General features: G+C 56.3%; 2 protein-coding genes across 5 annotated transcripts; both read right to left on the minus strand.

The window, feature by feature from the left end:
- Positions 1–2,263: 2,263 nt before the first annotated feature.
- On the minus strand, positions 2,264–15,709 carry RBPMS (RNA binding protein, mRNA processing factor). 4 transcript variants are annotated; one of them, XM_071555381.1, is made up of 8 exons: positions 15,600–15,709; positions 9,737–9,814; positions 9,500–9,538; positions 9,319–9,381; positions 8,439–8,589; positions 5,829–5,898; positions 4,471–4,576; positions 2,264–3,837 (listed from the first exon to the last, which is right to left on the minus strand). In XM_071555381.1, exons 1-8 carry the CDS (start codon positions 15,660–15,662, stop codon positions 3,832–3,834), a joined length of 576 nt encoding a protein of 191 aa, XP_071411482.1. In that variant the 5' UTR covers positions 15,663–15,709; the 3' UTR covers positions 2,264–3,831. The 4 variants fall into 4 exon arrangements, with proteins under 4 accessions (XP_071411482.1, XP_071411483.1, XP_071411479.1 ...); XM_071555378.1 differs by lacking the exon at positions 2,264–3,837 and adding an exon at positions 7,585–7,715 and having other exon boundaries at positions 4,485–4,576; XM_071555379.1 differs by lacking the exon at positions 2,264–3,837 and adding an exon at positions 7,585–7,715 and having other exon boundaries at positions 4,561–4,634.
- A 2,168-nt stretch (positions 15,710–17,877) lies between these two features.
- DCTN6 (dynactin subunit 6) lies at positions 17,878–19,947 on the minus strand. The gene is made up of 7 exons (XM_071555383.1): positions 19,893–19,947; positions 19,706–19,770; positions 19,521–19,626; positions 18,748–18,836; positions 18,534–18,581; positions 18,291–18,433; positions 17,878–18,208 (listed from the first exon to the last, which is right to left on the minus strand). Exons 1-7 carry the CDS (start codon positions 19,913–19,915, stop codon positions 18,110–18,112), a joined length of 573 nt encoding a protein of 190 aa, XP_071411484.1. The 5' UTR covers positions 19,916–19,947; the 3' UTR covers positions 17,878–18,109.
- Between the last annotated feature and the right edge of the window lie 2,292 nt (positions 19,948–22,239).

The raw sequence follows: 22,239 nt of genomic DNA on the forward strand, positions 1-22,239 counted from the left end.
TGGTTTCTGCCCTGAGCGAGATGGGTAACAGTGTTTAAGTGTTGGCTGGAGCCTGGCTCTCTGGGCACATCACATCTGCAGCACTCTGCTCATCTCCCTGGGTTGAAATGTGCTTTTTGTGCTGGCAGCATCCAGGCAGTGCAGTTATCCTTGCTGTGGGTGATGCCTCTCAATTTCCCCAAGCTTTAGGAATCGTGGAGCAAATCCATGGTGAGCACTGCACCGAGCCCTGCCCAATCCTCAGTACTATCTCACCTTTTGTTGTAGTTTGGGATTATTATGTAAATTCTCTCCCCTGCCACTTAACTGCCCAGGCCAGCGGTTAACAAAAGAAGCAGTTAACTGTTGATTGCTGGGGTGGGGGCAGGTTTGTCTCTTTTGGTTTTTTTTTGGATATTCTCCCCAGTCTTGGCTCGGCTTGGCTTTTGGTTTTTTCCCCTCAAACCGAGACACCTTTCCTCTCTTGGACTTGTTATCCCTTCTCCCCCTGTCCCGAGGAGACCACAGGAGCAGACGCTGGGCTTGCTCCTCCTCCCTGCCCCATCCGGGCTGTGGGCACTGCTGGCCTCGGCACTGGCTCTGCCTGCCCTTTGCTCTCCCTGGCCTGGCTGGCCCATCTCCATTCCCACAGCAGGATCCCCCAGTGCTGTCACTGCTGCCCGACTGCCTTCACTGCTGCCTGACCCCCCACCAATCCTCTGGGAGCTACAGCTCTCCTTCTCCCGCCTTGTTCCCATTCCTCCACCACTGTGGTGTGGGCTGTTAGCCCGGTGTTTTTCTGCCAGGCTATTCCCTGCCTTCCCCTCTGCTTCCAGCCTGCTGCCACTCAGCAAACCTGCACAGGGATGCACAGGAAGGAGCTGCCTGCATCCCTTCCTCCCTGAGCTCAGCCCTGGCATTAAGGGAATGGGGAGAGCAAGACTTGGGAAAGTGGAAACAATGAAAATGCGAAATCTTCTCAGTTTGGTTTTTCCAGTTCTGCATGTTCATATCCCCTGAGACATATCCCTGGTATTGGATGTCAGCACTGGTCTGGGAGTCCCTGATCCCGTTTTGCAATCCCCAACTCTCAGCCAGCAGCTCAGGCCTTCCTGTAAGTGCCCTGATGGTCACAGGGAAGGAATGTTCCCCCGACCGCATGGGGAAAGGTCACCATGGGCAAAGGGGACACTGGGACCGAGCTGATGAGGGCAGCGCCGACCAGCACGGAGCCGAAAACATTCTGGCTTACAGGGGAAATGGTAAAAAAAACCACATTTCAAGAGGTTAAATGTTTTGGGAAAGGCCCCGCTTCCTTTCACAGGGCACATCTCGGAGCAGATGCAGTGCCCAGGCCAAGGCCAGGAGGATGTGTGTGTGTTCCATCACTCTCTTAGCTGGAGGATGTTTGCTGCTGAATCCGCTCCCGAAAACATCTGTGTGTCTGCTAAAGCACTGCCTGGGACAGAGGTTTGGGCCAGTTACTGCTGCTCGGAGCAGCCCTTGGACTGAGCAGCATGTTGTGGCTCCCTTCCCTTCCTACCCTCTGCCTGCCAGCAAACCTCTCTCCTGGATGCAATTCGGAAGGAAAGCTGTGACTTGCGGTGGTGATGGCCACAGCAGGATTAACATCCAACATTAAGGGCTTAACTCGTCCCTGCCAGCCAGGAGTTCCAAATAACTGCCGTGCCTTTTGCCTTTCCCTTCCACCCTGGAGTTTGTTGCTGCCTTGGCTAAGCTGGAGCTTGCTCCTGGCACTTTGTTTTGAGAGCCTGGCCTGTTAGCTGAGGCTCTTGGGGACGCTGGTGGCATTTATCAGGGCAGGGGCAGAGTGGAGAAAGGAGAAGGAATTTCTAGGTTGGGCTGCTGAACCCAAGTTTTTCAAAATTCCCAGCGTGTTAAAAAAAATACAACGCTAATCTGGCCCTTTGTCTCTAGGTTACGTTTTCCTCGGCCGAGGCTGAGCTCATGGAAAATTGCAGCTTAACTCCTGTGCTCCCTGCCAAGATTAGTAGGTTTAAGAACTAACTGATAACATCTTTGTAAACTTAGAGTCATTTCTCTAAGGCCTGCTGATCCTTCCAGCCTGGATTTTGGAGCTTTCCTAGAGATCCAAGAGAGCCAAGCAGGATGATGGTATCTGCCATGAAAAATCACCCTGGAGTGTCACACTGTCTTCAGATACCCCAAGGGAGGAATGAGGCTGCTGTTCCCCCGAGCCCTGAGGGTGTGTTGGATCCTTCTTCCTCTAAGCAGATACACGCACACAACGACGCTCTGCACATAACTTATAATAATCACCGGTTTTATTTTTAAAAAATTACAATAGAAAAGTACCTTTAAACATATTTCCAAAAGCGGAGTAGACAATGTGGAAGCTTCTCTCCTCTCCACGAGACAAAGTACAGGAAATAGTTTGCTAAAAGAGTTAGTCGGTCGCTTGGAACGCCGGCATCGTTCCTTTTAGAGCCGCTCTGAGGTTTGTCTTGGAATTGATTTCTTCTCACATCACTTTTATCAGTCCCATTTTTACAGAAGACTCCAATGGGATGACTTCCCATCGTGAAAAATCCCATTTTCTCATCTTCCTGCCCCACCCCAATAGCCCAAATCTCAGCTGTCTTATTTTGGCCCACCCAGAGGACAAGAGGAAAGAGGAAGGAAAAGGTGATGATGTTGAACGAGGCCACGGACAGCTGGGAAACTGGCTACGGCGAGGCCTGGGCAGTGGCTGAGCTCAGCATTCCCTGCAGCTGGGATGAGGATGGGGGAAGGCAATGGAAGGAGAAGTTTTGTGCCTCCTTTTGCAAGAAACTTGAAACCTGCTTGGAGGTTTTGGGTTGGTTTGCTCTCTTCTTTCTTTTTCCAAATTTCTCCCAGAGCAAGGAGAAGGAGGAACAAGTATGTCAAGCGGTCTCTTTGCTGGTATGCTTCCTTTGTAAAAACTGTGTTGGCAGCTTCCCTTCTTGTCTTTGCACTTGGAAGCACAGGAATGCCATGGAGACAGCAGCTGGACCAGCATAACCTCGGTGCTAAAACCCCAGTCCAGCACTTCAGCATAACAGGAGGAATTTTTTTTTTATACAGCAGTTTACGTTGCCTGTAACAGCTTGAAGCAGTCATGGCAGGAGGAAGAAGAGGAGGAGGAAGAGGCAAATTGTCACCTTGCTACATGTGTGGGCTGTCTGCCCATCCCTGATCCGAGCCGTTGTACCCCGCAGAAGCTTTGCACAGCAGCCACGAACACAGCCCTAAGGTACAAAAAACACTGGAAGAAAGTTCCTGATTGTCCTGCCTGGTTGTCACTTGGTACAACTGGGAAGAAGACAGTAATACTGTAGTGCCTGCAGGTGTCTTGCCAACACGGCCGGAGCACAATTCCTGTGCCAGAGGGAGCACAATTCCTATGGACCTGCATCGTGTGTCTCGACATCCACAGGCATGTGAACATCGTGCCTTCGACATGCAGCTGATGGGGCCAGGGGATAATAAGACTCTTAATTCCAAAGTCAAGCACAAAGCCTGTGGTCCGACCCGGTGTGAGACTGTCCTGTTGAGGAGCTTTGGTACAAAAATACTTGCTCTCATTTTGCTTTTTTTTTTGTTGTTTTTTTTTTTTCTTTTTTGTAGTCTGCTTTCTTATGGTTCTGTTTGAAAAGTTCAAACACTACAACAATGCCTGTCAAACCATGCTTTCAGGAGTAACACACTCTTCCTTACAAATATACAGTGTAAAAGAGGAAAATATTATTACTAGGTAACGTTTTTCTTTTTTCTTCTAGGAAAGCAGATGTGTGATAGAGGCTGTGGGAAAGTCTTGGAGGAATCCAAACTTGTGTGAGGGGTTTTTTTTCAAGCCTGTAACAACAGAGAGAGGTGTTTAAAAAAAAGTGCATCCATGATGGAGGAAAAAGAGCCTGTAGTTCATCTCTCTTCCTTCACGGGGAAGCTCCTGTGCTGCAGTGTAGGTGAGAGGGGGACTTGTTTTGGAAATCTCCAAGGACAGTTTAACAGGGGAAAGGCAAGGTGGGAGATGCCTGTGCGGAGAGACTGTCACTGTAAAGGACTCCACTGGTCCCAGTTTGCTCCTCCCAGTGGCTGTAGCCCCTGGGGTTTGAACTGGGAAGCTGAGAGTTAAGTTTGAGTTGAATTTTGCACTTAAGAGGAATTCAGCCTCTGTTGATCCAAGGCAGGAAGCAAGGACGGAGATGAGATTACCGGGGGTAATTCAAAGCCGAGAGGCATTCCTTGGCTGTGGAAACCCTCGCCCCAGATAACAATGATAAAGTTGGGAATGGCAGGGCCATGGTGCCAGCCAGGCAGTAGCGGGAACAGCAGTGGGAGCAGCGATGCCACCCTGCAGGGATAACCCCTGGGTCATGCCCACCTTTCTGCCTATTCCCTCAGGGACATCCTCACCCTTCCTCACCTTCTACCCCCTCCCCAAAGCAGCCAAGCCCACAGGACAGCCTGATGCCATTCCAGCCTTACCAGCACACTGTGGTCTTGCGGAGAGAATGTCACCCCAGTAGCCACCTTGGAAGACTCCACTAATACCCACAAGACTGACTGTAGGCCACCATCACACACCTGAGACCTGCGGGAGGACACAGCGGAGGGTGAGGGATGCTGGCACTGCAAATGAGGTTGGTGTGCTGTGGGGAGAGGTGATTTCAGTGGTCAGAGGTGGTGCTTCCTAGGGGGAGTTTTCACCTTAGCCCTGCCCTGATGAGTCCAGGCAGCAAATACAGGACAGAGCCAGGCTGGCAGCAAAACCCTTCACTGGGCTGTGCCCTTCCTGGTTGGAGAAGCCTGGCAGGGAGCCAGGAGGTCCCCAACCCTCCATCCTCACTGCCCAGTGGCTACTGGCATTGCTGTGGGCTGGTGGACCTATTCCAAAGGATTCGTTCATCTCCCCTTCCCAAATATGGCTCTGCTTACATTTTATCTGGAAACATTGGCATGTTGCATAGTTTGGAAGAACCACTGGTTCCCAAAGCCTCGCTGCTCCCTATTTTTATCAGCTGGACCTAAAATAGCTGGTAAGTTCTTAGTGATCCAAGTCTGTGTCCAGCTGCAGCTGAGGCTGGGCCTCCTGCCCTCCTGGATGAGTGACCTTGTGGCCATGGCACAGGGATGCCAGGTGGATGGGCAGGAGCATGGGGAGCTGATGCCAGAGTTTTGGATCCACTGGGGTTTCCCCACAGGTGGGTATGGAAGCAGGAGGCTTCCCAGCAGGCACCAGCAGCGTGCAGGGAGGATTCCCAACTAGGATTGTCAGGGCAGGCTGGGATCACAGGGTGCAGTGCTCAGTGTTCACCAAGCCTCTTTCCCCTCTTCCACTTGGGTCCCCTTTGTTTATTTATCCACAAAAGGCTGAGTTATTTGCAGAGTATATCTTGCAAAGCTTTTCCATCTGAAGAGGTCCCAGATGGAATCGGATCAGTCCCTCCTTGCAGCTGGGCAGCTCAGTAAGGCTGCGCTTCTTGTTTTGGTCGCCCCACCACCCTGGGCTGCCAGGAGGGTTTTCATTAAGGTTTAATGAGATGGTTGTGTTGGGGCTGCCTCTTTTCCATCACTACACCCCCTCCTCAACACAATGCCTTTCTATCCTGCCCTGGGACATATGGGAAAGTGTTGGGGTGAATTGTGACAGGGACATCCCCTCCCTGGGGACAAGGAGGGCAGCTGGACTTGCAGTGCTGGAAAGTGGCCTCACCAATGGTCTGGCCACCCACTCTGAGCTGCCAGAAACCACAGGAGTCATGGAGGGTGGGGGAAGCCCTGGGTAGGGGTGGAGGTGGATTCCAGCCAGTGCAGCAGGATGGGACAGGGATGGTGGCACTCACCCGGCATTCAGCAGAACTGACGGGACTTCCAGCCCTGAGAACCAGCCTCGGAGGGAGGGAGCCAGCGCATCTGCGAAGACAAGGGGGACGCAGGGTGAGAAGGGTGGTGGCTGCCCACCTGGCAAGATCCAGCTGCCTCTGGGATCCCCTTTCCCGGCCTTCCCCAGGCACAGGGCATAGGGAGGTCGGAGCACCAGCAATACACCCATCCCAGCTCCCATTTGGACAGTGACACTGACGCCAAGCACAGCCCCTGGCATTGCTGCTTCCAGCAGGATGGAGCTGGGACAGCAGCACAACAATCCCACCGAGCAGGAGTGAGCTCATCCCTCTTTGCTTCTCAAAAGCCAGCTTGAACCAGGGCAGAAAACCAGATGCCAAAACCCAGCACAGAACTGCACAGTGCCTGCCAGATAACACCAAGTCAGCCTCCACCATCCATCCCAAGGTTCCTGGTCCCACCAGTCTCTGCAGGATCCAGCCAAGCAGCTCCAGTTTGGACAGTGGCACCAGTCTCCAGTGCCCCCCAGCAAACCTGCAACACTGGCAGGCAAGGTGCCACCACCACACTCTTTGTTGCACTGATATTTCACATCAGGTAGTCTTTCTTCTGTCTAACATCAGTCCACAGCCTAGGTTTTCCCGAGGGACCCTCGGAGCTTCCGTACACCTCCATTTCCTTCGCTGTCTGCTTCCCCAGGCAGGGCAGGTGCTGCCTGTTAGCAGTTATTTGACAAGGCAAGTACGTAGCTGCAATAATATTTACCGTCACTCTTCCTTTGAGCAGCAGGGCATGAAAAGCTGGAGCTTCATCCAAGGGCTGTGGATGGTTTGTACGCTGAGCACTTTTCCACACCCTCCTGCTCCAATCAGCCCTGTCTGCTTCAGCTCCCAGCAATGGCAGCTCTGGATAACCTGGCTCAATCCTGGCAGGCCAGGGCCAAAAGCCTTTTGGAAGGAGTTTATCCAGCTGATCTGTTTCCATGCACTTGTTTCCTCCTGCTCATCACAGAGTTGGAGCCAGCAACAAGGAGCAAAAGGTGGGATGATGTCTGGCACGGATGCTGGGGAGGCAGCTGCCCATTCCCCCTTTGTGGCAGGGGTCTTTTCTGAACAGCCCCACGATACTGCAAGGCTGGCACTGTGAAGAGATGCTCTTTCTCCTCCACTTCCACTTCTCTTGTTTTCTCAGCTCCTCTCCCAGGCGGATGGTTAATTTTTAACAGCCACGTGCTGCCATTGGGGGCCACCGGCGTTGGCAGCCGGCAGAAAGCACTTGTGACAAGGCAGCACCTCATCAATAAAAGATGGATCCTCCATTTGCGCTTCACTTCCCTCTTCTTCCCATCAGAGCCGCTTGGCTTCAAACCCCGTGTCCAGCACACGCATCCCAACAATGCTCCAGGGGCTCTGGAGCCCCCATTTGACACCATGCCAGTCGCAGGATGGGTGATTCAGTGCCACATGAGATGGGGAACATCCAGACCCGGAGAGCATCCCCATCCATCCCTCCTTCCTTCCCCGCCTGCCCTGCCATGGGTGGCAGCAAAGGTAAGAAGGCAGAGAGAGGTGTTTGGGGAGAGGCAGGACCCCTGTCAGCGCTCAGCTCCATTTGGGAGACATCCTTAAATCTCAGGGAGTGGGGAGTGAGTGCCTGTTAGCCGGGCAGAGGTTAGCGGTGCGGTGGGCACCGAGAAGAAAGGGGGTCCAGGGCAGGTGGGAAGGTGAGCGGTGGTGGCGGATGGGACGGAATTACCTGGGCGTGCAGCGAAGCGGGATAGGTGAAAGCAGGAGGAGGTAGAGCAGGTGCTAATTCCGCTGGGTACAGGGGGTACGGCCCCCACACTTCAGGGCTACTGGGGTAAAGTGCAGGCACTGTGAGCTCATCTGCAAGAGAAGAAGAGGGAGAGTTAACGGTGACCACGAGGCTGCCACCCCCTCCATGTCCGTCCTGCCCCCAAAGCAGGAGCGGATCTTCCCCTGGAGAAGTGCAGGATGCACCGCTGAGAACCGACCCGCAAAGCCAACACGGAAATGGACTAGTTGTCACCAAAATGTTTAATGATCCCAGGGATCCAGCAGAGGAGAGCATGTGGCTCAAGCCTGTGCGCAACAGTGAGGTGAGGAAGCAGCGTCCATGCAAGAAAAGCACTTCCAGAGGTGGAACTGGGTATGAAGCACTCACAGAAGGGCACTGCTGAGGCCTCTGCCGAGACCCCCAGACGTGACAGGGGAACTTCCCAGCACAGTGAAGCAGCATCATGAGCTTGTCCTGCTCCCAGGTGCTTGCCAGGCTGGCTGTCGCCTCTCCCGGGGTCCTATCCTTGGGGGACTCCCAGCAGCGAGCAGGTGCCACTGCTTCCACTTGGACCTGTCGTTCCTCATTGCCACCTGCCCCCCACGGTATCCCTGCTCCTTCCAGCACCCTGCACCAGAGGCCTGGCATGCTGCATCCACCCATGATCTCTGCATGGCATTACAATCCCTGAATAAGGTGTTTTCCCAAGGATGGGGGCAGCCCCCAGTGCCTGCCACCCCAAACCCTACTGGCACTGCCAGCTGGGGGGGACAACCTGAGGCTCCCTCGGGAGAGCCAGGCCTGGTACTCACAGGGCTCCCGGGCGATGAACTGAGGTACGGCGGTGGGGAGAGGGGTGCTGGGATTTGGGGTGCCCACCAGCTTGTTCTTGGCCATCTTGGTGTTGGCCTTGGCGAACTCCAGCCGCAGCGTCTGGGGGATCTCGGGGTCGAAGCGGATGCCCTGTGGGAGGGAAGGAGGGAAGGAAGCACGGCGGGTGGGCGAGCCCAGCCGCGTGCCGGCCCTGCAGCAAAAATAACTCCCCGTTATTTATGGGTTTTTTCAACTTCCAGCCTTGAAATGAGCTAATTTGCCGGGCCCCGGGCAGCTCACATTCCTCCGGCATCTTTAGCATCGGCACCATATTTGGCAGTCGGCATCCCGCAAGGCCGAGCTCTTATCCAGAGGGATTAGCAGAGCCAAAAAAAAAAAGAGTTTTAAGTTGAAAACGAAGACAAGGAAGAAAAACAACCCCAAACTAAAACCCGTGGTGAGGAATCAGAGAACCAGCTCCACATGATTCTGCCTCTGACTATTCCCAGGTAACTCCACAGAGGTAGAAGGGAGCCTCTAAAAAAACCTGAAATTTGCCTTTTCTTTGGCAGATTTAGCTGGGGTTTTTCATCTGAATAAGCAGGAGAGGTTGGGAATGGTGGCTCTCACTTGTATCTAGGGCTTGAATCCTGAGGGTTCAAGCCCTCCTGGATTGACCCTGAGAAAGATGAGAGGGTTGCAGCCCTCTGGAAGGGAGGATGCAGATGAAAAAAAAAACTATGGGATCATCCAGAGGGATGGGGATGCCATGGGGCCAGCAGCATGGGAGCTGCACATCCCTGGCATGGAGGATTTCAGGGATATCTGGGGACAGGGAAACAAGGGGAACAATGAAGTGGCTGGACTGGGCACACTCACGTTCAGTGCGTTCTTCGCTGCCTCCGCCTCAGAGCGGCTGTCAAAGCTGACAAAGCCCACGGGCTGTGGAGGAAAGAGAGGAGCCATCAGTCAGGTGGGGAGCAGGGGGGGCCCCCTCTCCCCAGGGACTGGTGGTGCCAGGGAATGGTGGGATGCTTGCTCTGTTTGGAGTGGCTCCTACCTGCTTGGAGGTGAGTTTGATGAGAGACCCTTCGTACCCCTGCAAGGAAAGAATAAAAAAGGGTATTCAGTGGACATCCCCATGATTTAATAATAATAACTAAATAAGCTGACTGAATCAGTGCTTTTGAGGGAAACTGGTGGGCTCCCAGATCCCAGCAAGTTGTTGGGGGCCACAGGGCTGGGGCAGGGGCTAGCCCCAGTTTTCCAGCCCCCCTTTTCCTCCCCAGTTTGGTACCTTAAAGGGCCTGAAGAGCAGGTAAAGTTCCCGGGGCTTGATGTCCAGAGGCAACCCACTGACAAAAAGTGTCCTCACCTGGAAAAGAAGAAAGGAGGTTCCTGGGGAGCCTCTCTCATCCCCAACTTGAGGATAACACCATGCTTCCTGCAGCCAGAGGGATGATGCCAGCCCAAAGGGAACCTCCTGGGCAGCCAAAAGCCTTAAGCCACACTTGAGCGATGCACAATTTTTGGGTGGGCTGTCCCTATCCTTCAGGTCGCCATAGAGGAAGCTGCTGAGGCATCAAGGAAAAGCAACTGAGACCTGTCCTCACCCCACTGAGTACTTCCAGCATCTCAGCACCTTCCTACCCCACTCTGGCAAACAGGATTTCTCCCAGCATCCCTACCAGATCCTGGAGTCCACAGACAATGCCTATTGTCTCAGTTGAATTGCAGCAGCTCATTAAGGACTGGGAGAAGTAAACCCCAACTATTCCTCCTGGTTTGGAGAGGGCTGGATTTAAGCAGCTTGTCCCTGGTTTGTAAAAGTCACCTTTTAAGGGGCTTTAACCCTTTTTCAGTGGATGTAACATTTGTGGTGGTGCAGCATCCTCAAAATTGGTGTGTTTGGCAGAAATCCCACTCCCACCAAGCCCAGGGGGGAATGTGGGGGTCCTCAGGGATAGGCAAACCCTGTGCTGGGATGGTTTTGCTTTACAACTAGCTCATAACTGGTGGAGCAGTGTTGGGAACTGGATCTGCTGCCAGTTCGCCCTCTCCTCATCCACGAAATCTCATCCAAACACTTTGGGCTGGAAGAGGGGAAAACTTTGATTTATTTTATTTTTTCGGCCAGGCACCCTGCCTGCCCCATTCCCTGGGAAAGAGACATGGGAAACAGCCAGAAACAGCCAGCCCAGGCCTATTCTTCTGCTGACATTTCTTCTTTCTCTTGCAGATAAGCTATCTCCCCCATCTCCCAGCCTGGGAGCAGCAAACATTCCTGCTTTGAGGAACAAAACCTCTGGCTGACCTGTGTCTGTTAAATAACAAAAGGTACTTGAGCTGTTTGCACATAGCCCTGGTGATACCCATCCTGCGTACCACCTTATCATCATCATCATCACCATCCCTGCAGGTACCAGCATCCAAGCTGGATGGGATGGGCACAGGGATGTCCTCACCAGGGCTGCAGGCAGGCACAGCCTGAGAGGCTTGTCCCCTCTCTTGGGGCTATCCACGGTGGGCTGGAAGCCCCCCCAAGCACCTTGGGGGATCTCTGGCAGATTTCTGCTGTCTCCTGAGACCAGAGGCTGATGGAGCATCCCAAGGTGTTCACTATTGCTCTGTCTCCAATGGAGACAGTGCCCAAATTTCTCCCGGCAGAGGCTGGGGAGGGAGGAGGAGCTCCCCTTGTGTCCATGGAATTCAGTGTAAAGAAAGTGAATTTACCCTTTCCCAGGGGAAAAACTACTCCCTTTCAGACAGGTCTGCCTAAGCGTGACTGCTATCCAGGGAATCGGCTCTCTGGACACATCCACCCTCACAGCTGGGTTTGCCTCCCGAAGAGGCCGAGCAAGGAGGCCGAGCATCCCTGCGTGGTGTCCCCTGTCTCCATCATCCCTGGAGCCATCCTGGCACGCTGGCTTCCCACTTCTCCTCTCCCTGGGGAGCTGCATGAAACACCAGAGGTGTTGGTGACAGCTCCGGGGGAAACCCGCTGCCAGTTTGCCACATCCCTGAAATCCAAACCCTACAAGCCCAAGCCTGTCAGGTCATTTATCCCCAAAGCCACGTGGGAGAGACACGGGAGAGATAAAAGACCCCAAGGAACCCTTCGAAATTCAGTCCCGCAGAAGCAGCACTTCTCTTCCTTAATGATTTGTTTTCTTTGGAAGTTCAAACGCGGGTCGGCCAAGTTTAAATCTAAAATGATACAGTGGTGAGAGGGAGAAGGGCTCCAAAGGATCCCCCAGCGGGTTTCCAGCCCCAAAAGGATACCAGCTCATAGGTGCTCCCCCTCTGCATCCCACAAGGGGGTCTGGGGTGCACCCAGCCACAGGGATGTTTGAGTAGGCCCTATGCAAACAGCATCGTTTCGCTGGGTAACAAACAGGTGGAACTGGCAGAGTAAGGGAGTTTCCAGCAGGCTGGACAGATATCCTTTTGACAAAGGAAGAATTTTAGGTGGAAATATTACTCCTGCCCTTAAATTGAAGGGGACCTTCGGCTTGCAAGGAGATGCTTCAGGTTTTCCTGTGCTGAGAGATCCCAGGGATTCTGTCTCCATCCTCCACCAGAAGCACTCTCAGGGCAAACTCCTGCCCTGGAGTGGGATTAAAAAAGCCTTATCAGAGAAACTGCCAGCAAGCAGACAAATACATGCTCTTCCATAGGGAAAAATGACTCTTCTGGAAGGTGGATCAGGCAAGGCGCCTGCTCCCAGGTGTCTCATGGGATGGGGCCAGACCTACAGCTCCCAAGCAAGGATTAGTGAAGGGCCCTGGAGCATGGGATTCCTGCAGCTCAACTCCCCCCACTTTTTTGGGACAGCCCAAGCTGTTTTGTTTCAGTTCTGCTGTACAGAGACAATTTTTAAGTTGCTTCTCGGTGGAGCATTTCTCTGTCTCCCATTCTCCTTACACTCTAAGGTGACACCAAAGTTTTTTTTCCAGGTCAGAAGTGCTGATGTTTGCTCCAGGAAGCTGCTGGCCACGGGTACAGGACCCTGTTTGCTCCAGGAAGCTGTTGGCCACGGGTGCAGGATCCTAAAGGTGACCACCTTGATTTCCTTCCATGTGGATGGCAGGTATGGGACAGCAAAAGGAACACTCCAAGTCCCTCCTCTGCTCCTGCCACTGCAGGCCACAGCTCCCAGATTTGCCAGGCCTGCTGAATTCCACCTCTGTCACCTTGCTCCTGGTTTGTCCCTTCCTGGCTTTTATTGTCCCTGCAGGAAATCTTTTCATCTCTGCTACTCTCCTCTCCCTAAGAAGCCATTTCCATCCCACTTGTGGGCCAGCCCTCTCACCTCTGCATCCCACTATCCCTTTCTATTGTCCCTTACATTCCATATCCCATCTGGGGCATTTAAGGAATGATGGAAAAGGCTTTAGGGGGGGTTTGCTGGGACGGTCAGGGCTGGGGACATGCAAAGAGAGGCAGGCCCTGGGCCAAGAGGTGGCTGGGGTCGAGGAGAGGAGCATTGATTGAGGATGGCCCCAGCATGGAGAGATCTATGACAGAGCACTGGCAGTCCTCCTCCTCCTCTCCAAGCCGAGTAAGGTTTGTCTCCTTAAGGTAAAAGGAAGCACCAGGGAGGCATCTCCCTTCCTTGGGCCCCCATCAGATGGCGGTGTCCTGAGGGACGCCGGGTGTCCCACCTGGGCGACCCACGAGCACGGTCACGGTCCCCTGCCCCTGCCCAAACCAGCCCCGGTAAACGTTAACAGGCCGCGGGGGGAGGCGGGAGGCATCCGGGTGATTCATCCACGAGGCATTTAATCGCCTCCTTCAGCCCCAGCTCCCGTCCGTCCGTCCGCCCCTTCCAGCGGGGCTCGCTTTAATTCTCCACCAGCCGATTATCTGCTTGACTGCCCGCCGCCCGAGAGGCACCGCCGGGCAGGCGGATCCCGGCGGGAGCGATGGCACGGGGGCTGCCACATCGAGCCGTGGAACAGGGCGAGCAGAACTTCCCCCTCCCGCCCCATTCCCGGCAAAGCGGGGTTCTGCCTCCCCCCGCGCCGGGGTGCAGTCCGGCCCCGCCGGGATTAGTCCTGGCGTAAATACTCTCTTGGCTAATGGAGCGTCTTCCTCGGCTGGGTTTAGATTGCCGGGCTGTGTGTACGCATGCCTTCAGCCCGCAAAACTCCCCGACATAAACAAGGCTGAGGCCGAGGGATGCTGGCTCCTCCGCGCTGGGGATGCGGGAGGACCGGGAGCAGCCTCCGGCCTCGCCACCCCGGAGACGGACAGACAAACGTCCGGTGACGAACAGGAGGGCAGGAACAGCCCTTGGGGAAAAGCGAGTCCAGAGCTGCCGGGGCTGGAACGAGGAAGCGACGGAGGAAAAGGCAGCGAGAAGCCAAGGGAGCAGATGGGGAATTGCAACAGAGCGGAGGAGCGGCGGGATCAGTCAGGGGTCACACACGGCCCTGTCCCGCCCGGACTTTGCTCCCAAACCCTCTGGACCCCACAGTTCCAGGGGGAAAGGAAGCAGCAGCCCAGAGGGATGCGACACAGGGGCCGCAGGGCAAAATTTTATCCACTCTCTGGGAATATTCCCCTCCAGGAACTACCCTCGGGGTTCCCTCCCCATGCCACGGTCCCCCGGGATGAGGGATCTGGCATGGGATGGGGACGAGGGCTACAAGCCGGGCGCTCGGCAGCCGCTCCGCTACCAAATAAGGCCTCCGCCGAGCCTTTTACATGCCGTTCTCGCCCGGCCAAAGTGACGTGACCGCCTTCCCAAATTGTTCTGGCTCCTCCGTGGGGAACCCCCTGGCCCTCAGCTCCCCCGTGTGAGGCGAGAGAGATGGGGAGGCCACCCGGGGTGCCAGGAGCAGGCAGGAGGAGCGGGGCTGAAGTGGGGGCTTGCTTTCCCCCCCTTTTCTAGAGGGGCAGGAGGCTGAAAGGCAAGCCCTGGGAGGGGAGAGGTGCGGCGCAGTAGCTGAGCAACCCCCTTCCCCAATACTTAAGCAAATACTCGACAGCACCGGCTCTTCCAGCCCGGGCTGGGAAGAACTGCAGGGAAAATACTGGCCTGGCATCGGAGGTGCCCAGCTTGGCCATCGCCCTCCTAATGTGTCCCCGGCACAGCGGGTGTCCCTCGCACCTCGCAGCCGTCCCCTCCAGGCGCTCCCTATGTCCAGCATCGCAAGGTCAGGGGGTCCCCAAGGGCCAGCAGTGCGCCAGCCGGGCCCTGGCTTCCCGGAGCCAGCCGTGGGGGCACATGCCGTGCCGCTGGGAAAGGCAACAGGCCTCCATGGATGTCTCCCACTGCCAGGTCCGGCCGAGCCATAGCCGCAGGAACCGGCAGCATCATCTCCCACACACCCTGTGAGGTCACCAGTGGAAAAACTCCCCATTATTTAGGAAACTTTGGCAAGTTCGAGGCCAGAGCCGCCTCTGGAACAAACAAATGAAGGTGGGCAAATGGAGTTGCGGTGACTCCAGCGCTGGCCATCAACCAGGGACCCCAGTACGAGCCGGCGAGGACCTGCTGGAGCAGCCCGGCGGGTGGAGGGCGAGGAGGAAGAGGAGATCCCCGATAGAAATCTGTCCGCTCTCACCCTCCCAAAGTCCAAATTCCTATCTCAAGGTCACGAGCAAAACCAGGAACTTTGCGTCTGGAACGCAGAAAACCAGCTCTCACCGCGGCGGAGCGTGAGGTTGGTCTCCCGTGGGAACGGGCGCGTTTCGGACATCTTTGGGGTGAGACCCACGGGAAGAGACGCGCGGCCGCTGGATGCGCGGTACCCACCGGCACCGGCAGCACCACGCACCGGCCTTAGCCCCGCGAGGAGTCTGTTTTGCCCCCTACCGCCTCGGCCAGCTGCGTGTCTCGACTGTGGCTCCCCGCGCCCGCAGGACCCCGCGGAGAAGGCGGAGGGGCGTATGCGGGGTGTCCGAGGGGATGCGGGCGGCGATAGGGGCGCCCCCGGGAGCGGGGATGCGCTCCCCGCCGCTCATCCCCGTCCCCCCGCAACAGCCCCGGGCACCTGGAGCCGCGGAAGCCGCCGAGACCCCCCCGGCGAGGACCCTCCCCATCCCGCGTGGGTGCGTGGGCACCCGCGGGGCGCAGCCCCCGAGGATAGCGGGTGCGGAGGGAGATGCCGGACCCCCCCACCCTAAACTCCCCACGTGTGTCCCCCCGGTACCTCCTCCTCGGGCAGGCCGGTGTCGGCGGGGCCGCCCTCCCTGTCAGCGGGGACGTTGCTCATGGTGCGACCGGCCCGGCTCCTCGTCCCGCCGGCGGCAGCCGCGTCCGGGCGGGCGGTGCTGGAGGCTGGTCCCGGCGGCGGGGGGGGGCCGGGGCGGGGCGGCGGGGCCGGGGAGGGACGGGGCGGGGGCGCGGCGGAGCGGCGGCTGGGGACGGGGACGCAGGGAGATGCAAGGGCACAGGAGGTGGGCGATGGGACGCGTGATGCGGGATTGGGAGCGCGGGACACAGAGCAAGGGAGATTGACAGTCTCAGGAACGTAAGACTCAGTCCCAGGAATATAAAACACAGGCTGGACACAGGACTGGGGACACAGGGTTGGGAATATGGGACAGAAAGCTGGAGACACGGGACGCAGAGTCGGGGATACAGGACAAGACTAGAGACATGGGAAACGGTCTAAGACCTGGGGTTGGGGATACAGGACACAAGGCTGGGGACACAGGATACAAGGATGGGGAGATGGACATGGTACGAGGCTTGGGGACATGGGGCACAGCCCCCGGGTCATTGGACACAGGCTGGGGACACAGGACAAGGCTGGGCACATGAGACACAGCCCTGGGGTCACAGGACACAGTCCCAGGGAAATGGCTGCATCAGGGCTGTGAGGCAGAGAAGGGGACAATGTTGGGGACAGCAGATGCTGGACTGGGAGCAGTGGGAGAGCACTGGGGGCTCGTCGCCCCAACCAGACCCACCTGGGGGCGGTGTGGGGTGTGGGGGGGGTGGTCAATCCCTCCCCCCTTGGTTCCAGGGCTGCTTTTGGGCTCCCTGCTTAGACTAGGCTTTAGCTGAGCCTGTGCTAGGCCTGGCACCCTGCTCCCTTCATCCTAGACCTTGGATTTGGGTTGTCCCAGCCCTGTGCATCCGCACGGATGGGGCTGTAGTCCCACAAGGTTGCACTCAGCTCTGGAGCAGCGTGACAGAGACCCATGGGGTGAAGACCAGCAGCTGTGTCCAGAGCAGGTGCCGCCCACGCACAATGCACAGGGACCGGAGGTGACGCCAGGACATCCTGTCGATGGCACAGGGCTTGTTCCCAACGGGCATTTAAGGTCACAGCTTGCCTTTGTATAGCTCAGAGCCAAAAGAGACCTGGGGGCAGCTGCTTGCATGTCCTGCTGCCTGCCCAGGGGACCCAGCTCAGACACCAGCGGGTTTGCAGCCTCCCCACAGGGGCAATTTACAGAGCAGAACCTCTCGTGCCAGGAGGGAGATGAAAATGAGCTGTGCCAGCTGGATCTGGGGGGGCAGGAAGTGTCTGGCCACAAGGGCAAAGGGAATCTAGAGCATGGGGACTGATCTGGTCAACCCAAATCTCTTGGAGCCTCTTGATTTTGGGGTGGATTCCCAGCAAGAGTCTTTTGAGCAAGGGGAGAAGTTGGACAAATGTGTTTTCCCCTCCACAGGCATCTCCACAACCAGCTTTGTCTGGACAGTAGACAGGACAATACTCACAACCCTTATTTGGACTCAGCTTTGGGGAAGAGTGGCAGTTCCCCACTGGCACAGGAGCACCTGCTGGAATCACAAACCAAAAAAACTGGTGGATTTGGATTTTTGGTAGCCATGAAATGGAACTCAGGGAGAAAATCTGATCAGCTCTGGTGAATGCTGCACTACTTCCATGCTTTGAAACTTCTGGTTCCAGCCCAAACCCCACCTGCAGAATTTGGAGTTCCCCTGCAGTGGTTGCTGATGCTTTCCCATCTCTTGCTCTTTCCTACAGGAATTTCTGCTGCAGCATCAATGTCTGCTTGTGCCGGGACACAACACCAGGCTGTGTCATACAGAGATGGAAGGGGGAACTTGTGAACATCCCTGGGGAATCTGGGGGGCCAGCTGGAAAGCCTGGCTATTCCCAAGGCTTCAGTGGAGTGGCTTGATAGTTAGCGGAGAACGTTCAGCTTCGCTCTGGGCTCTTTGGGAGGGAAGCCAAGCAGGAGCAGCCCTCGAGGGCAGGGACAGAGGGTGGCACCGCGTCCCCGGAACCTTTCCCACCCCAGGACCCGCATGGAGCCGGGATGCAGGGCCGGGACATCCAAGTGCGGGGGCACATCGCCATCTGGCGGCGACACTAGCGAAGCGCGAGGAGGTGGCATCGGGGCTGTCCCCCGCTTATTCCCGAGTGTGACCCGGTGACACCCGCCCTGACAGCGCCTGTGTGCCCCAGGCACCGCTCCCCGCGGCGCCAACGGGCTGTGGCCCCCTCGGACAGCAGAGCAGTTGACATTTTATTCCCAAAGTAAAGCACGAACAATAGTTGGTGGAAAAGAGACAAGAGACCCTAAACTGGACCAAGATTCCTGGTGGAAGATAAATAAAGGACACAAAGAAGCAATAAATTGATGGAATGAGGATCGTAGAGACTGGATACTTCCCGGAGTGTGTAGTGCTTCCCAGGACCAAACACCCAGCCAAGCACAGGAAGCAGCACGTGGGTGCTCAGCTCTTGACAGGGGTGGACGTGGCCTTCATGGTCTTCTTCAGGTGGTGGTAGTTGGGCAAGATCTTCATTAGGAAATCCAGCTGAAGTGTTTGGGGCTGGAAAGGGAGGCAGGGGAGGTCAGGCAGCAGGCTGAGGGAGACAGGAGGTGCCTGAGTGTCCCCTGTGTCACACACCCACCTGTGGCCGCTCGGTCTGCACACGCCGGAGACAGTCAGCCCCATAGATGACGGTGTTTTCGGGAATCACCTCAGAGGTGTTGATGTTACAGCAGGCCCCAATGATGCAGCCACTTGTCAGGATCACATTCCTGCCAACAAATGCTGCCAGAGAGAGAGGGAGAAATCCCTGTGAGAGCCATCCCCTGCAGCATCTACAGGAGCAAAATCTCACCAGGGCCGGAGATGATGAGCCAAGACTTACCCTTGGATTCAATCACGTTGTTGTCTCCCACTTTCATTGCTTGGGAATCTACAGGTCTGTGTTAAGAAAAACTGTAAAATGCTTTTACTTCACCAGGTAAAAATACCCTGATGCCATTTTCAAACCAACAGCCAACCCTGGGGTGTTTGAACTCAGAGCCCCTCCTGTATCGATCTGGAAGTGCAGTGTGTCCGTCACTGCACAGCAAGGATACAACACCCAACCTCAAAAACATTGTTGGTGCCAATCACCATGGGTTTGGGCTCCACATCTTCAGTCTCGGGGGTAATATTTTCAGGGTATCTGCAAGAAGAGAGAACACGTTTCCACATCAGAGGTCACAACAACAGTGTCCTGTTTGGCAGCACAATGTCCTGACAGACTGAAGCCATGTATATCCCACCCAATCCAGCTGGACTGTTGGAGTTGTGAGACATTTTAGGATTAGGATCCTTTTCCTCTGTCAGGTTGGAGAAGGAATCATAGGGAAACTTAGCAACATGCCAGTGTCTGAAAGGGGCCTACAGGGAAGCTGGAGAGGGGATTCTTCATTAGGAACTGTAGTGCGAGGACAATGAGAACTGGGTTCAGACTGAAAGAGGGAAAATTTAGATTAGATACAGGGAAGAAATTCTTCCCTGTGAGGGTGGTGAGACACCAAAACAGGTTTCCCAGGGTAGTTGTGGCTGCCCCAACCCTGGAAACGTTCAAGGCCAGGCTGGATGGGGCTTGGAGCAACCTGGTCTAGTGGAAGTGCCTATGGCAGGAGTGTGGAATGAGATGAGCTTTAAACTCCCGTCCAACCCATAACATTCGATGACCAATAGGATTCTGTAGCTTCTACCCAAGCCACACTGCCACAGACACACACAAAAGCACGAAGTGTGGCGCTTTTTTTTTCCCCAAATAACCTCTACTTCCGCGGGGTTTTTAAGTTCAGCGACCCCCTGGGCGAGCCCGGTGCCCCCCGCCCGGTGTCGCACGGACCCGTTGATGATGAGCGCCTGCTCCTCGATGAGGTTCCCTTCGCCGATGACGATGGGCCCCGCCTCGGCGATGATGCGGGCCTTGGGATGGATGACGGTCCTGGGCCCTGCGGGAACAGCGCCGCGTCACCCCGCGCCAGCACTCGGGGTGGGGACAAGGGCCGGGGCGCGGGACACGGCGCTTACCGATGGTCACATCCCCGCGGATCTCGCTCTCCACGCACACCACGGCCCCCGGCGCGATCTTCACGCTGCGGGGAGAGACGGGGCGGTCACCCGGGGGGACCCGCCGAGGGGATGGGAAGGAGGTGCGGGCAGGGGACGGGGCATCCCGAGGGTGCTGCGGGGGGACGGAGCCGGGATCGGGGCTCACCTTTTCTGCGCCTTCTCCGCCATGGCCGCTCCGGCGGCGCCTGCGCGGGGCGGGGACCGGGCCACGAGGGGCGGGTCCGGCCACGATTGCGACACTGCCTGTCGCGATCGCTCGCAGGGGGAGCGCTCGAAACAGCGGGACTGGAGAGGGTTCTGCGTGTTCGTGCTCGAGAAACACACCCCGAGCGCAGTGTCTGGGGCTCAGAGAGGGTCCGCCATGTTCGTGCACGAGAAACACCCCTCGAGCGGCGTGTCTGGGGCTGAGAGAGGGTCTCGCGTGTTCGTGTCTGACAAACGCACCCCAGGCACCGTGTTTTGGGGGGCACCAGGCTCCTTTGGCCAGTTTTAGGGTCCTGAAACCAATAAATGGGGCATTTTGCGGGGCTCAGAAATTGAGGCAAAGTCCTGTGTTTCTCGGGGCGGCTCAAAGTCCCGCCTTGCTGGTACTGTTAGAACCAGTCCCAGCTGGGCAGCCTTAGGGCAGCGAAAGGGACACCCCAGCCGTATTGCGGGAGTGCCAAACGAGGCAGGTTAAGGCTTTGATCGCAAAGCCCAGTCGCGATTTGGGGCTCCGACAGAGCCCGCGCAGGTGCCGGGGCGGGCCGGGAGGGGCGGTGGCGCCCTCCGGTGGGCACGGCCGGTACTGCAGCCCAGCGGCGCCGCCCCGGCCCGGCGCCCGCGCTGCTTCGGAGCTCTCACCTTGGCCACCTGAGGCCGGGTTTGAGCCCCCAAACTGCAGCATCTGTCCCTTCCTTGAGCCCAAACACTGCACAGCGCTTGGTCACTGTTTAGGAGTCCAGAAATTGGCCTTACGGCCTTTAAGGCGCCATCAATGCGGGACTTATTCTCTGGTTTTAAGCTCGGAGCCCAAACACAAAGCACTCAGGCTCTGCCTCACACTCCCAAAACGCAGCACTTGGTCTCTGTGAACCCAAAAGCTGAGTGACCCTCTTATCAGGACCCCAAATCACAGGACTCATTATCTGGTTTTGAGCGCCCAAAATGCACCACTTGGTCACTCCGAAGAGCCCAAACACACAGGACCTTGTCACTGCCTCAAGCCTCCAAAACTCAAGACTCAAGTGCTGTATCTGAGCCCCAGAATTGCCCACATGAGCCTGGTTTAAGGACTCCAAAATGCAGGATTTATTCTCTGTTTTTAAGGTCTAGCCTGATTTTGAGCCCCCAAAACACAGAACTGCTTTGTGCTTCTGAGCCCAAATTGGCAGGATTCGATCCCTATTACAAACACCTAAACCCAGCTCTCTACCTCTCTATCTCCACCCTCTTACCCCACCCACTCCGTTTTTAGCTGTGGCCGCGCCCCAGATCCCACCCTTCCAATGCCACACCTCAGTGCCCACCCCTGGCCCTCCCACTCCTCTTATAGCCATGGCCCCTCCCAGACCCCACCCCTTATTGCTGTCACTCCTCAGTGCCCACCCTTGGCCCTCCCACTCCTTTTATAGCCATGGTCCCACCCAGACCCCACCCCTGATTGCTGTCACTCCTCAGTGCCCACCCCTGGCCCTCCCACTCCTTTTATAGCCATGGTCCCACCCAGACCCCACCCCTGATTTCTGTCACTCAGTGCCCACCCCTTGACCCTCCCACTCCTTTTATAGCCATGGCCCCTCCCAGACCCCACCTCTTATTGCTGTCACTCCTCAGTGCCCACCCCTGGCCCTCCCACTCCTTTTATAGCCATTGACCCACCCATCCCTCCTCCCACCCACTCCTTTTTTACCCATGGCCCCTCCCAGACCCCACCCCGATCTCTGTCACTCCTCTCTTCAATTCCCACCCACAACAGTTACAGCCATTGACCCACCCCATCCCTCCTCCCACCCACTCCTTTCACAGCCATTGCCCCACCCAGACCCCTCCCCTCATATCTGTCACTCCTCAGTCCCCACCTCTCACCCCACCCTCTCCTGCTCTATTAGACACTCAAGATTCGAACAAAAGTACCACAAAAATCCTCTTTCCATTTCCATAATCTTGTTATTTTCTCTGTATTTCATTCCAGATATTCTGGCACTAAGGAAGGCACTGGCCCTCTCTGCTGCCCCTGGCACCTCATGGCTTCTGGGAAAATCCAAGGGAAGGGACACAAGAGCTGGGAAGAGGCACAATCCCTGTCCTGGCTGAGCAGTGCCTGCACCAGCAACATCTCCAGTCTTTCCACACATCACCTTTGGAGCACAAGGAACAGCCCAGCTTGGGCCTGGTTTGGCTTTACCTGTCTGTGTGTGCAGGGACATGGGAACTGCAGAACACCTGGAATTAGTGTCCCAAGAGCCCAGTTCCATGGACTGGGTGTCCCCCAGATGGTCTTGACCAGCATA

Source organism: Pithys albifrons, chromosome 5, assembly GCF_047495875.1.
Source record: "Pithys albifrons albifrons isolate INPA30051 chromosome 5, PitAlb_v1, whole genome shotgun sequence".
NCBI lineage: Eukaryota > Metazoa > Chordata > Aves > Passeriformes > Thamnophilidae > Pithys > Pithys albifrons.

What these genes read in the sequence shown, in the direction of transcription:
- DCTN6 (XM_071555383.1), bottom strand. Translation starts at nt 19,915, where the DNA reads ATGGCGGAGAAGGCGCAGAAAAG. An exon ending in CCGCGGGGATGTGACCATCG is followed by an intron (nt 19,627 to 19,705) that starts GTAAGCGCCGTG and finishes CTGTTCCCGCAG; the next exon opens with GGCCCAGGACCGTCATCCAT. An exon ending in TGTTTTTGAGGTTGGGTGTT is followed by an intron (nt 18,582 to 18,747) that starts GTATCCTTGCTG and finishes ACAGACCTGTAG; the next exon opens with ATTCCCAAGCAATGAAAGTG.
- RBPMS (XM_071555378.1), bottom strand. Translation starts at nt 15,662, where the DNA reads ATGAGCAACGTCCCCGCTGACAGGGAGGGCGGCCCCGCCGACACCGGC. An exon ending in TCAAACTCACCTCCAAGCAG is followed by an intron (nt 9,382 to 9,499) that starts GTAGGAGCCACT and finishes TTTCCTCCACAG; the next exon opens with CCCGTGGGCTTTGTCAGCTT. An exon ending in GTTCATCGCCCGGGAGCCCT is followed by an intron (nt 7,716 to 8,438) that starts GTGAGTACCAGG and finishes CTTCTCTTGCAG; the next exon opens with ATGAGCTCACAGTGCCTGCA.